Raw genomic sequence first — 15,541 nt, forward strand, 5'->3', positions numbered from 1 at the left:
TTACTTACGGAGGCTGTCCAAATATTGCTCCAAACGCAGTTTATGGAATTTAGGTTCCTCCTTACCTATAAATTAGAGCCACTGTCTGACACAGGCATGGATGCTTCTTAACATAAAAGCCAAGGATCTCCCCAAGGTGAATCATTCCCTAGGCAGCAGAACCTATACAACAGACTAATGACCCACAGAGTACTTTAGTACCTCTCACCCACATCTCAGAACAGTGATATTAAAAGAAAAAGAAAAACACAATGTCCCTCGGTCATGTTATTTTACTTACCTCTACCACCTCTGAAGCCACCACGGTCACCAAATCCACCTCTACCTCGACCGCCACGGTCACCAAATCCACCTCTCCCTCGACCGCCACGGTCACCAAAACCTCCGCGGTCACCAAAACCTCCTCGCCCACGTGGACTGAATCCTAGAGAACAAGGAATAACAAAGATGTAAGTAGCGCTCATGAAATTGACTTGTATAACTGTACACTTTCAACAAATGTTTTAGCCTGCATACGTCCCGCTGGGAACTGTGAAGAAAAAGCATTACTTTAACCAGTCACTCTAGCAGCAATGCTTGATGCCAAACTGATAATATGCTAGCATGCTCCTCAGAATTTTGACACATATGCGAGAGAAGTTACGGATACTGCTATCTTCTCAGGAAAGAGCAACGGACCCAATTGTATTTGGGGTCATTATCACACAGGCTTTCTGGATGAAAACAAGCTCAACAAATAATTCATATTGTAAATAAATAAAGACAGTGGTTAACACCAAAGGAGCTCGCACATCCAATCCAATGGGTAAGAGTGGTTTAAGCAGGCATGGAAGATGGGTGCCAACTTGGTAATAACATCCAACCACCAAGGATGTCGAGGATTAATGACTGGTAGACCAGTCAGAAATGGATATAGTTTTAGAGGTACCAAGGCACACCAAAAGTAGTCCATAGGGTGTTCATCTAAGTGGAAATAATAAGAGGCAACATCCAAAAGCACAATTTCGAAATTGAATAAAGTTTATTCTTGTAGAAGCAATGCTCATCAAATGTACAGCCGACACGTGTTTCGTCACATAGACTTTATCAAGGCTGTAAGTTGAATTGACAATAAAAGGAGTAACAAAATGAACATATATATTGATAACAGGGAATTGTGTTCTAATCAGTGTCACACATTTAGATAAAGGAAAAGAGAAGAAAAACAGGAAAAAAAAAGGGTAATAAAGGGGAAGCAAAACCGGAGCAGTCCACAGAGTCCTAAAGACATCTAAAGTAATGACCGAAAAGCGAGAATGATATATGAGCAAATGTATGTGAAACATTATCACAGAAGAAAGGGGGTGGCATGCGAAAGAAAATATACCAAGCAAATAGATTTTCTTGGTGTAGGAAGTTGGCTCTGTATGCACTATTTCAAAGTAAGGAATAGTATGCACAGAGTCCAAGGGTTCCCCTTAGAGGTAAGATAGTGGCAAAAAGAGATAATACTAATGCTCTATTTTGTGGTAGTGTGGTCGAGCAGTAGGCTTATCAAAGGAGTAGTGTTAAGCATTTGTTGTACATACACACAGGCAATAAATGAGGAACACACACTCAGAGACAAATCCAGCCAATAGGTTTTGTTATAGAAAAATATCTTTTCTTAGTTTATTTTAAGAACCACAGGTTCAAATTCTACATGTAATATCTCATTTGAAAGGTATTGCAGGTAAGTACTTTAGGAACTTTGAATAATCACAGTAGCATATATACTTTTTACATAAAACACAGTAAGCTGTTTTAAAAGTGGACACGGTGCAATTTTCACAGTTCCTGGGGGAGGTAAAGTAATGTTAGTTTTTGCAGGTAAGTAAACCACCTACGGGGTTAAGATTGGGGTCCAAGGTAGCCCACCGTTGGGGGTTCAGAGCAACCCCAAAGTCACCACACCAGCAGCTCCGGGCCGGTCAGGTGCAGAGGTCAAAGAGGTGCCCAAAACCCATAGGCTTCAATGGAGAGAAGGGGGTGCCCCGGTTTCAGTCTGCCAGCAGGTAAGTACCCGCGTCTTCGGAGGGCAGACCAGGGGGGTTTTGTAGGGCACCGGGGGGGACACAAGTCCACACAGAAAGTACACCCTCAGCAGCGCGGGGGCGGCCGGGTGCAGTGTGCAAACAAGCGTCGGGTTTTCAATGGGAGACCAAAGGGGTCTCTTCAGCGGTGCAGGCAGGCAAGGGGGGGGGGGGGGGGGGGCTCCTCGGGGTAGCCACCACCTGGGTTAGGGAGAGGGCCTCCTGGGGGTCACTCCTGCACTGGAGTTCCGATCCTTCAGGTGCTGGGGGCTGCGGGTGCAGGGTCTTTTCCAGCCGTCGGGAAATTAGAGTTCAGGCAGTCGCGGTCAGGGGGAGCCTCGGGATTCCCTCTGCAGGCGTCGCTGTGGGGACTCAGGGGGGACAACTTTGGTTACTCACGGTCTTGGAGTCGCCGGAGGGTCCTCCCTGAGGTGTTGGTTCTCCACCAGTCGAGTCGGGGTCGCCGGGTGCAGTGTTGCAAGTCTCACGCTTCTTGCGGGGAGTTGCAGGGTCTTTAAACCTGCTCCTTTGAAACAAAGTTTCAGTCTTTTTGGAGCAGGGCCGCTGTCCTCGGGAGTTTCTTGTCTTTCTTGAAGCAGGGCAGTCCTCTGAGGATTCAGAGGTCGCTGGTCCTTTGGAAAGCGTCGCTGGAGCAGGTTTCTTTGGAATGCAGGAGACAGGCCGGTAGGACTGGGGCCAAAGCAGTTGGTGTCTTCTGTTCTTCTTCTACAGGGGTTTTTCAGCTCAGCAGTCTTCTTCTTCTTGTAGTTTCAGGAATCTAAATTCTTAGGTTCAGGGAAGCCCTTAAATACTAAATTTAAGGGTGTGTTTAGGTCTGGGGGGTTAGTAGCCAATGGCTACTAGCCCTGAGGGTGGGTACACCCTCTTTGTGCCTCCTCCCAAGGGGAGGGGGTCACAATCCTATCCCTATTGGGGGAATCCTCCATCTGCTAGAGTCACTTCATCTCAGGATACCTTAGGGGCTGTCCTGACTGGCCAGTGACTCCTCCTTGTTATTCTCATTATTTCCTCCGGCCTTGCCGCCAAAAGTGGGGGGCAACTCCACTAGCTGGAGTGTCCTGCGGTGCTGGAACAAAGGGGTGAGCCTTTGAGGCTCACCGCCAGGTGTTACAGCTCCTGTCTGGGGGAGGTGTTAGCATCTCCACCCAGTGCAGGCTTTGTTACTGGCCTCAGAGTGACAAAGGCACTCTCCCCATGGGGCCAGCAACATGTCTCGGTTGTGGCCGGCTGCTGGAACCAGTCAGCCTACACATATAGTCGGTTAAGGTTTCAGGGGGCACCTCTAAGGTGCCCTCTGGGGTGTATTTCACAATAAAATGTGCACTGGCATCAGTGTGCATTTATTGTGCTGAGAAGTTTGATACCAAACTTCCCAGTTTTCAGTGTAGCCATTATTGTGCTGTGGAGTCCGTGTTTGACAGACTCCCAGACCATATACTCTTATGGCTACCCTGCACTTACAATGTCTAAGGTTTGGCTTAGACACTGTAGGGGCACAGTACTCATGCACTGGTGCCCTCACCTATGGTATAGTGCACCCTGCCTTAGGGCTGTAAGGCCTACTAGAGGGGTGACTTATCTATACTGCATAGGCAGTGTGAGGTTGGCATGGCACCCTGAGGGGAGTGTCATGTCGACTTACTTGTTTTGTTCTCACCAGCACACACAAGCTGGCAAGCAGTGTGTCTGTGCTGAGTGAGGGGTCCCCAGGGTGGCATAAGATATGCTGCAGCCCTTAGAGACCTTCCCTGGCATCAGGGCCCTTGGTACCAGGGGTACCAGTTACAAGGGACTTACCTGGATGCCAGGGTGTGCCAATTGTGGAATCAAAAGTACAGGTTAGGGAAAGAACACTGGTGCTGGGGCCTGTTAGCAGGCCTCAGCACACTTTCAATTCAAAACATAGCATCAGCAAAGGCAAAAAGTCAGGGGGTAACCATGCCAAGGAGGCATTTCCTTACACTTGGTTAGGGCTGTGTAATCGAAAATAATAGCCACACCAATTAGTGATAAGGAAAAGCAGTGAAAAAAACAAAAAATAGTAAACATACCCAATGGTTTAATGTAGAAGTATGAGTCCATTATGCAAGGACTGAAAAAAGGTGACTTGTCAGGGAATGTTGTTAAATACAGACCATGATACGACTGGAAGAGTAAGCAATAAATAAGCATCAAATAATGTCCTGGGTAGTGCCAAGAGGAAACCACATGGAACAACAAGAGGGAAAAAAAAAAGAAAGAAAAAAGTGTTACCAAAGTAAATAGAAACTGGGGGGTGTACCAAATTCAAAAACCCAGAAGTACAAGATACGTTTTGAAGGCCCTATTCCATATATTGTGAACGAAAAAGATTATAAAAAACACAAAACACATTGGTTGCCCCCATACGGTGATTGACACGGAGTAGACTGAAAAGCAGTCTCTCCGACCAGTATCGCTGGTAAGCCCAGGAAACGTTCAAACAAATACTGTTGGGACCCAGTAGTGCTCTTATTTAAAAAAAAAAAAATACATTATTATTATTAAATGTACGAACGACGCCGAACACAGGAATTGTGAACAGATGTGTTTGCAGCGTGTAAAAGGAAGAACCGTTCGGTATGTAGAAAAGTGATTAGTTATTAGTAGGCATATGGCAAAGTTAGGCGCTGACCTTAAATAACAAGGGCGCGCGGGACTAAGAGAGGAAAAATAATTAACTCAACAAGAAGGCTGGGATGCCGAAGCCGCCTGCCTCGTCCCATTTCTCCTTAGGTTTAAGCGAGAACAGGGAAAAGAGTTGTAATGCGGTAAAGCAACTTGGATGAACACCCTACGTACTACTTTTGGTGTGCCTTGGTACTTCTAAAACAACAAATAATTCATGGTTGTGAAGTGCTAGAGGGAGAAAAGGATTTTCTAAAGCAGTTCTGCTCAGATGCAGTTGGGTTGTTTGCAGGCAATGAACTAGGAACCACAACGTAATTTTAGAACAAACTTATTTATTCAAATTGGCATTATTGTTGCTAGATTGTAACATGACCACTGAAGACCTTGACTGGCTTCAACCAATGCCTTTATTCTGTTGTTGATGATTAGAACTGGTACCACTGAAACATCCAAAGATCGAACACTAAATACTAGGACAGACATCTTCAACAAGCTCTTGACAAGGGACAATTCAAAAAGGCAACAATTTATACATGGAAGTAAAAGTCACCCCAAGTCTGTGCACTGCATGAAACCTGACAAAGGGGGAATTTTCTAACATCAACAATGACAAAGTCAACACATTTGGCTTCTTTGTGCTAAGACACGAAAGCAGGCACACACAAATGCTGAATGTAAGCATTGGCGCCAAAAGTACTTGCTTTGCCAGTCTGGGGGGTGGTATGTGCAGGCGTACTTTCAGTGAGTGATTCTGAAGTTGCATCAGTTTCTGGTGGGAAAAATTAGATCACAACTGTCTACACCTGGATGACCTAATCCTATCAAGAGCATACAGCCATTTCAGGAGCATATGTGGCCTGCAATGATTAATGGTAACGTGCAGGCTCAAAACATGCCTTGTAATCCAACCTGGGTACAAAAATAGGACCACGTTTCTGAAGAGTCGCACTTCAGCCGGCTGTATGTGACACGTTTCACAAGGGCAGTATTCGAATAAGATTATCAGAATACCTACAAGGTAAGGCTGTGCAAGACATCTAAGGTGTAATTGGTTACCGAATAGCTATGCCAAAAATAAGAAATGCAAGTTAAATTGTGCGTCCCATGTGCTAACCACACACTTTCAATTATATTTTAGTTAACTGATCATAGTAGTCGTATGTTTTTTTTTTTTTGGTTCAGTGCCACTCAGGTGGTTCACAAAAACAGAACCAGTCATCACTAAATCACACTTTTAAAGCTAGCATTCGTGTTGGCAGATTTATTATCAACCATCACTGATGTGGTAAATACAGTAAACTAATTACCCCTCCCCGCCATGCACAACCCTACTCCTGGATTTTATGACCCATGTAGGATGTACTGTGGTGTTTTATGTCCCAGTAGGTTGGGGTCTATTAAGTGACATGTTTGGCATACAAACTAAGCTCCACAGCTAAGGCTAGTTTGGGCACTGAAAGTATTCCTTTGTTTCTAGCACAAAACAATTTCAACCTAAATCTCCAGGTGCTCCGGATCAAGTGTTTGCGGGGTGAAGGAGGTTAATCCAAGAATCTACATCTGCACTGCTCCCACTTGCTAAATTCAAGGTAACAGTAAGCTCAAGCAAATACTAAAAGCCACATAATTAAATCCTCTACCAGGGTACAATTACGTAGGCACTGCAATGGGTCTTCTAACAGAGCGCCTACTATGCGCTTATACAAAATATTTACAAACAGGGTCACTTGACTTTGTAGGTAGAGGGGTGATGAAGCTGACAGACACAAAGGATCAGGCCGGAAAGATCAAGCCATTCGACTGTTAGAGCTGAACGTGGACTTTCAACCTCTCTGCTAGTTTAGAAATGTTCCCTCTTTAAGACACTGCCATGCATAAGCAGGAACCCATAGGGGCGTCACTTTGGTTTTTAGAAAAGTAAATAAACATTGTTGAGTTTCGTTCTCAGAATTAGTAAGAACAAGATTGACCACAGAAAACAAATTACACTACCCAAGGGTTCAGCTCTACTATTTGATGGCATCAGCACAAAGATAAGGACCGAGATCATGGGTGGGTTCTAGACGAAGACCTACGATTAGACGGATCTGGTGTAAAGCAGAAGGCTACATGAGGCTCACTGAAATTTTTAGTAACTACAATTAGCTTCATGAACAAAAGCCTTAAAGCCCCGCGGCACTCTCACCCTCCCCCAAACCTGGAAATCAGCAAAGGCCTGACTCTATGCCAGTCCTAAACCGAATAGAGTTAAAAACAAACAGTCATGCCAAAAGTCCGCCATAAACACAAGTCTGTTAAGACAACTGGAAACAAAGATCCCTCCTCCAAACTCAGAAGTGAAGAAATGATGATGTCAAGAACAATGACCCAGGCATTAAATCAATGTCTTAGCAAATGGTCCAGGAAATTAAGTGCATAGAAAACATGAGTGAGCAGACAAAATGAGACATGTAGGTAACTGCCTTTCAAAGGCACAGCCAACACAGGTAGTCTGTCCTTGCTTAGAAAGGCCTTGCTCCTTAATGCGTGCTACAAAAGTAGCAAAAAAAGACTAGCCATATATTCGGTCTAGATAACAAGGTAGTGATTATTTGTCAACCAATAACAGAATTCCAACTACAAGTCAAAGATCTCGAAAAGCAGGTGCGACACTTGGAATGGACCTTCAGAATGAACTTGAAGTGGTCTTAGTAAAAAGACTCATTTAGGAAGAACCTAGAATACGATTGCTTTATTGAAAACACGTTCAGTTCCCACACACAACCATGTGATGATGTAGCTAGGAAAAAAAATGTGATCCTCCAGTAGGCTACATTTGATAAAATCCTTTTACACCTACCCTGTTCATCATTTAAAAGTGATGTTCTGCAAGCTTAGAGCGTCTTAAATTCAATACATAGTACGGTGGTCATTGCTAGGAGGACTGCAGGGTTTCAAAGCTGGCTTTCAAGTCCTCTTCTTTATCAGGTGATTGCTGCTAAATGAATACTCGAAATATGAATGTGAAGCAGGATTCCTTGAGATGCAAATACGGAAATAGGGAACTAGTGGATATGGTACCTTATTATTTGATATCATTTGCGTTTCAGGTTCCTAGGGCAGGTCCCGTTTGCTCATGCTAGTTCCACTGCCTAAAGTATCATACAACAGGTTTTAGGTAGATCCAAGTGTAAAAATGTAAGCTGTGGTACAATTTTGAAACTCACGACCAGTGCAAATGCAATGGATTGCGACAGGTAACAAAATTAAAACTGCAGAAGCAAAGCTGTTGAGTAACGTTGGTATTATCAGATTGGGAAAGAGTAGAAAATCAGAGTGAGCAAAAAGTATTCCACATGGTTTCAGTATTTTTCTAATCCCAGTTTCTAGTAAACTATTCTGAGCCACGTGCAGCACAAGAAACATTTCCAATCAGAGATTAACGTCCTCATGCATGCTATTACAGGAAAATGCAGTTCTTAAATTGAACTATCACTGAATTTTGGTAAAACTTCCAACCTATCTACCTAGACTGCCCTATGTTGTCCGTTACAATGCTCTATTACCCGTCAAACAAAACTTAGTTGCCTTCGAAAATACTCTTTCTGATGGATACTTATAACTACAGACTCCTCATCTTAGGACTCAGACCACAACATCCTGCACAACACGCAGGCTAAGTGACCTTCTTGCAAGACTTGCTGTCAAGGAAGTAGCGTTCCGTGCTGGTATGTACCAATAGCAACTTTGCAGCCTGGCAGATGTCAAGAACAGGCCCCTCCTCAAGCCAACATCACCTTTCCAGCTTTGGACCTGGTAGAAAGAACCCACAATACCTCAAACTACTCTTTGGACAGTGCGTAGAAGATTTTAAAATAGAGGATTTTTTTCTTTCTTAAAAAAACAAAAATAAACAACAACAACAAAAAACACAGCTTTCCTTTCTTTGCCCCCTAGTAGCCCACATAGAGTTGATCGTCCAGGCAACTGTCTTTTGTGAGGTCAATGTAAAAGTTCAGAGCCTTCGTAAGGTCATGTCTTTTCTTTGGAAGTGGTGAAGGAAAACACTGGCAGAGTAATTGTCTGGCCAACGTGGAAGAGTCACAACCTTCAGCGAGTAGACTGTTCTAATCTGCAGCACAAGTTTGTCTAGAAAGGAGGTGTAAGGTGGTTGTTGTGAGAGCACCCATAGTTCTTGATTGCAATTACATCAGCATGTCACGAGTGAAGACTGTTTTCTGATCCCATTGAGACATATCAATTGGGGTGTGTGTGCACAGGTGGGGAGGAGTAGGTAAAGGCATAATGGGCCATACAGCAGATAATTAGTACAAACCACAAGGCTGTGCAGGGCAAATACAGGAACATCAGAAAATTAAGCTTGTAAGGGGTCAGTGAACGCCAAGCAACAGATTTTTCCCCATCACTCAGAAGAAATTGACTTTGAGAAAGGGTATCTGGCTGCATTGGTCAACACGACAACTATTTCAGTTGCTACAGCTGCTCAAACAACACATGGGGGCATAGATTGCGAGCAACTCAGATGAAGGACAGTGCCCTGGTAGGACCTGGTAATACAACAGGTCCTACCAAAGTGGAACCCTGATTCTCCTGGCCCAGGGCAATGACTTGGACCCAGTCTGTCTTGATGTTCCTCTGAACCAGATACAGTAGAGATAGTGGATTATCCTTCAATCCTAGCCCAAACATCTGCTGAAGAGCACCTTTGAGGATACTACAATGTACAGAATTATTGACAGCAGTTAAAAGATGAAGCCAGGGCATGCTCCACACATTGAAAATGCCATGAAGAAGCCACCCACAGTCTACCAGACAAAACCTGCTCTGTTCATCCACTGTGGCATTCAGGCACCCTGCTAGGTGGTTGGTGCCCAGAAAAGACACTGTGCTGGTCGTGCCACCTCCAGAGGTGTGGAGCCACCTGGCACAGGATCCAGGAAGGCACTTTTTCCTGCTTGTTAAACTGCCATATTACAATTGTGTTGCCGTGAGGACCTAAAGCAGCCACGCTTTGATGGATAGCAGGAAGGCTTTCAAGGCCAGGCAGATTGTACAAAATTCCATAACTAGGGAGCCATTAATTGAGACCCCATGGCATTACTGTTTCATATGTATTTTCAGTGAACAAACAGATTACATACAGGAGTGGCAAAATTAAGTTTAATAAATGGTTTTCTTTCAAAAGCATATACAAGGAACAGTATATGCATATTGAAAACACAGACATAGGAACAAACAGAACGCTTCTATATCCACCCTAAAAAAAATAATAATAATAATAATAATAATAAAAGGAACCACTAACTGACCGAGGCAAGATATATGTGCTCTCCAGCTGGACACATTTTTTTATTACGCAAAAAATATATATATTTTTTTGTACAGTGCAATCACAGAGGGACAATGTCATCACCCACCAAGTAACATATCACATTAACGTCATGCATCGGAGCCTCAGGCAACCAGTCCGTAATCATCACATTATTTCCCCCAGAATTTGCGGGGTTTCTAAGGGCACCCTCGAAGTATAAATCGCCTTTTCCTGTTTATCACAACAGTCAAAAGACGTACTCCAGGCAAAGGACAGAATGGTTCAACTGGATACATTTAAACATGGCCTCCGTTGCTAATTGAAGAGACATCTCACAGGTTTCATCCAGATCCACTTTTGTGTTATTTCCCCCTATTTTCCTCTTCGACAATAGAAACATCAGTATTGCTTCTGCATCGCTATTGAACACTTTCCAGATCATACAGTGGGGTCTAATCAAACTGGACCACTGCTGCCAAGGTAACGAATCTTCTCACTGCCTGTACTCTACTGCAAGGACTCAATCCACAGACTTATCAGATAATACATTACATCTCTGATCTACAACCAGCTGTTTCTGAGCCAAAACAGACTGAGCTGTGTTCTTTATGTTTTAACTAGACTTTCATTTTATGATTGTTATGCTTAGGAACTGTATGCATCAGACGGATAGTTTGAGACTAACAAAACAACGTGTTATGCATGTACCATTGTAATGTTCTTACCTTTATATTCAACAACCCCGTTCATTAACATATTAACAAGCATTAGTAATCCCAATAGTTCTGACTTAAAAGGAATGTTGTAAGGTAAAGTGAAGCATTATAAGTAAATAGATTAGGGAATGAATATGTATTTGTGTGGAACCAAAGAACTGCAGAATAATATTGTTGTAGGTTAAAAGGTAAGATGACGGTTGCACTGTCAAGGCAGACCTAAAAGTACACAGAGGTAAATGACTGCCCTCCTCCCATCCGTGCTATTGCCACAGGGAAAAAAAATGTTTAGCTAGCTAAGGCACTTTATTAGTACTACAAAGTAATGTGTCAGCCCCTGAAAGCTCAAGCTAAGACAGCTGGATAAATAAACAATATAATCACAGTTGTGTGGAGGGCAAGTACTTTTGTGGTAGCACACAACTTCTCCCCAATCAAAACATGTGCGCCTGGCTACCAACATGTGGTCGGAGCCAAAGCCCCTCTCCTAGTGATGCCCACATAATTGTCTGGCAACAGCTGCGCAGCCAAGCCAGACCATAAAAAGTGAGTCATAAGAAACGCTACTGAATGTCAAAATAATCTCATATGAATAGAAGAGAGACTGTTAATCAGAGTCAAATGTGTAAGACGTATCAGCATCCTAATGTTAGGTTTCTATTGCTTAATCATAGTTGGCCTTTATACACAATACACCGCCCGTAATATGTGAAAATCAAAGCCTCATAGAAAGTTAATGAATGTTGATTTGTCAGCCACGTGATGAAGTCATTTTTTTTGGTCAAGGGTAAACATAACACCTCTTGTATACTATTAAGTATACTTCTTCTGTGGGCTTCCAGCTATTTAATTTGTTAGTTTCAGTGTCATTTAAAAATCCTTGCTTGCTAGTGGTCAGTAATGCCTATTTGTCCCTCCTCCTTCTGTGTGGCAGCAACTACTGTATAATTATGCTTTGTCCAGTTTATCAGGTCTGTAAGGGACTTTTTTTTTTTTTTTATCTTTCCTTCCTGCTCCTGTCCAGGGAAGCTTCCATTTTCAATTGCAGAGCATTCTTCCTCTGAGCTTAGCTGTAAACAAGGCTTCACACCAGGCTGTTATTTTGGTCACATTTGGGCTTTGTGGACTTTCTGCACCCTCTCAGCTGCCAGGCTCCCACCATTCCTTGGCTTGGATTTTCTACACCAAGGGCCAGATGTAGGAAGATTCCAAATTGCGACATGCAATTTGTGAGTCCCTGCGACTCGCAAATTGCAAGTCGCAATTTGGAATGCAGAAAGGTGTCTCAGACACCTTCTGCAACTCGCAATGGGGTCGCAAAGACCCACCTCCTTAATATTAATGAGGTGGGTCGCAATTTGCGACTCCATTGCGAGTAGGGGCACTCACGGGGATGGTGGCCTGCTGGAGACAGCAGACCACCATGTCCGTGACTGCTTTTTAATAAAGCAGTTTCCCCCCCCCAAAAGTGCAACCCTTTTTCCTTAAAGGAAAACGAGACGCACTTTGGGAAAAAAATAAAAAAACGAAACCTTTAGTTTCAGTATTTTTCAGTGCAGGTAGTGGTCTATTGGACCACTGCCTGCTCTGAAAAATTATCATTTTTTCCAGACACAAAGGGGAAGGGGTCCCATGGGGACTCCTTCCCGTTTGCGCCTGGGTTACCATCCACTTCAAGTGGATGGTAACTGCGCTTTCATTTGCGACCGCTTTCGCGGTCGCAAATGAAAATGAATAGCATTGCGAGTCACAAATAGGAAGGGAACACCCCTTCCTATTTGCGAGTCGGAAATGCATTTTGCGAGTCGGATCCGACTCGCAAAATGCGTTTCTACATAGCAAAGAGGCATTTGCGCCTCGCAATCTCTTTGCTACATCTGGCCACAAGTGTGCCTGCATGTGTGCTGAGAGCAAGGGGGGATGCATGTAACTGGTTATAACCTAAGCACCCTGCTCTACTAGTGCTCTGCAATCCTTGAAGACAGTGCCCACTTCGGCTCCATACTGGGATCCCACTCGCAGCTCCATCAGTGCACCTCAGGACACATACTCCAAGCCCTCAGCCGTGCCAGTACCAGGAAACCCACACATGCTGTCTGCCAGAGCACCTCAGTTCTTGCAGTCAGTACACTCTGCTGCTTCAGTACGGGGATCGTGGGCACAGATCCATCAGTGCACCTCAATTCACACACTCCAAGGCCCCAGCCATGCCATTGCCAGGAACCCCACACACGCTATCTGCCAGAGCATATCAGTTCTTGCAGTCAGTACACTCCGCTACTTCAGTACTAGGACCTCAGGCGCAGCTCCATCAGTGCATCGGAGTACACACACTCCGAGCCCTCAGCCGTGCCAGAACCACACACACTCTGCCAGATTAGCTCAGTTCTTACAGTCAGTACACACTGCTGTCCAGTAGTAGGACCTCGGGCACAACTCAATCAGTGCACCTCAGTTCTACCCCCGAAAAGTCATTTCCTTTCCTATACTGTGACCCCACTCACATACAGGTCCATTACAGAAGCTGAATTCTAATATTCAGTCCAACTGCCAAGCCAATACTGAACCCAAAAGATCGAAAACTGCTCAGGTAGTGCACCTCAAGTCTAACATCCAACGCCACTGTTGAGGAGAACCACCACAGCTCAGCCAGAATCCATCAGTTCTAACATTCAGTGAACATTTCTTCTCAGTACTAAGGCTCACACACACGCCCTTCAGTCGGGACACGGCTCTGTCTATACCACCAATCCTGATCTGAGAGCGCACCAATATTGCTGTATTGGGGTTCACCTACAACCCTGCTGTTCCACACTCTGAATTCTGTCAGAGAATGTAGGGGAGCCAATTAAATCTATACTTTGCTACCATCTTTATTTGGAAGGGTCTGTTTCACCTATATCACTCCATTCTTTCCTTTATTCTGTTTACTCTCAATGTTTTCTTTCTCCCCCACTTTTCTCTTTCCAGCTCTTAAAATCCACGTTAACAGTTTTGCTCTTTCAACTGCTTATTTCTACTCTTCTCCCTTTTTAAAAAATGTTTATTTCCCTCTTCTTGGACATACAATACCAACCAACACTACAATGAGCACCCTATTCACCCACATACTGTGCAGGGCACATTTAGTCTCCCCCGCACTGGGCAGCGTATGCTCTTTCACTCACACCGCTGAGCACAGACTGCTTAACAATGCACACAGTGATCACTCTAACCACGCTACACAGTAGACTGGATGCCCTGGTCCACACAATACATCAGCCAGCCCATACACAGCATTCTGTGCTCCATAAACACTATATTGGGCACCACATGGTTCATTCACATATCTAAGGTGATACCATGTCCAATAATAGACGAAGTGGACACCTAAAGCCCTTGGCAAGAGGCCCTTTCCATATATGCCACCAGGATCTTGGATCCACTCCAACCTTGCTCCAAGATATATATGAGTTGAAGACACACCTTTTTAAAGAAAAGATACATCATGGTGCCTTAAATGTCCACAGCTGTTACCTCTCATTTTGCTAGCTAGCTCGCCTTGAGGTTACCTTTGACCATGTATCGCACTCTGCTGAATTTTGGCTAAACTCGTGATATAGAAATAATACATACATTAGATCCTACAGTTTCTAGCTTATCAATACTTTTTTGTGAGTAACACAGGAAAACCCAGAAGAGCATGGCTACTTGACATTACAAAAACAGAGACCTGGGCTCTGTTCTACTATCTAGTTTCCTTGAGAATGTATCCGTATGCCACAGAATTAGTTCCAGAACTTGGCGCTTCAGGCACATAGAAACACCAACTACACACACACAATCTCCCCGCAGGTAAGGTGGGGACAAATTGTTAAAAAAAATATAGAGCGTAACTTAATGTACACTAAAATGTATTCCAGATATCTCACACAGTAAACATCCACCTTCGACTACTCGGTACGCCCCTCACCTCGAAAAAAACACACACTGGTGAGTCCTCAATGCGACCATTCCCACCTACGTCCCCGTTAATGACCATCGCTGGTAAAGCAATACTAGGCCCTATTTTCTCCCTGTCTTCCAAGACCGACCCTCCATACAATAATCCCGCGACTCCGGTGCCCCGTTATCTCCGATACCTGCCCCAACCTTATACACTCGCCTCGCCGTCGAAAATTACCTGGCCTCATGTCGGACGCTCTTCAACCCACTGCTCCTCCACTGCCACACGTGTCCTGCAAGGCTGCAAACTACTACGAGCTACGGCCGAGCATGCGCGGAAAACGACCATAGAGCGTTTGCAGACACTCTATCCACAGCCATTTTGCGCGGAATCTGCGTAGCGCGACCTAATTTCACGCTACCGTGGCGGCCATCTTACAATGCCCCACTCTTCCGAGGGCCCGATACAGCAATTGCTTAGATATTCAATTGACTTTATAAAGTTCAAACATTTTATCTGAAGCACCTTAAGCATTTATTTCTACATAATTAGTAACAATGTGCACAATTTTATCAATTATTTTTTCCACTGTCATTGAGTCAGTATACTTATTCAGTCGTTGGTGGAAGCAGTACACTCCAGTTATGGTTCCGAGTTTACTGTAATTTCCTTGACCGTTATTTTCTGGTCCACTTTCGAGATGGCTGCCAGTCACTTTTCCAGATTTCGCCAGCCTTCGTGCAAAATGTCGGCCAATTTGAATTGCCCGACTGTACCAGAGCGATAATTCATTCTAAACAAATGTTTCGTTTGTCTTAGTTGGTCTCAAACGGTAGAAGTAATAGCTTGCATAATTTAGCTTTTCTAC

General features: G+C 44.1%; 1 protein-coding gene across 1 annotated transcript in view; it reads right to left on the reverse strand.

Moving 5' to 3' along the window:
• The window catches only part of FBL (fibrillarin), a 36,793-nt gene extending 21,755 nt beyond the window's left edge, over positions 1 to 15,038 (reverse strand). Inside the window, exons 1-2 of the mRNA XM_069201020.1 lie at positions 14,911 to 15,038; positions 281 to 424 (exon numbers count right to left, since the gene is read on the reverse strand). Of these exons, the coding sequence (XP_069057121.1) occupies positions 281 to 424; positions 14,911 to 14,920 (154 nt within the window). The 5' untranslated portion in view covers positions 14,921 to 15,038. The remainder of the gene's footprint in view (positions 1 to 280; positions 425 to 14,910) is intronic.
• Positions 15,039 to 15,541: the final 503 nt, after the last annotated feature.

This window comes from Pleurodeles waltl, chromosome 7, assembly GCF_031143425.1.
Source record: "Pleurodeles waltl isolate 20211129_DDA chromosome 7, aPleWal1.hap1.20221129, whole genome shotgun sequence".
Lineage (NCBI taxonomy): Eukaryota > Metazoa > Chordata > Amphibia > Caudata > Salamandridae > Pleurodeles > Pleurodeles waltl.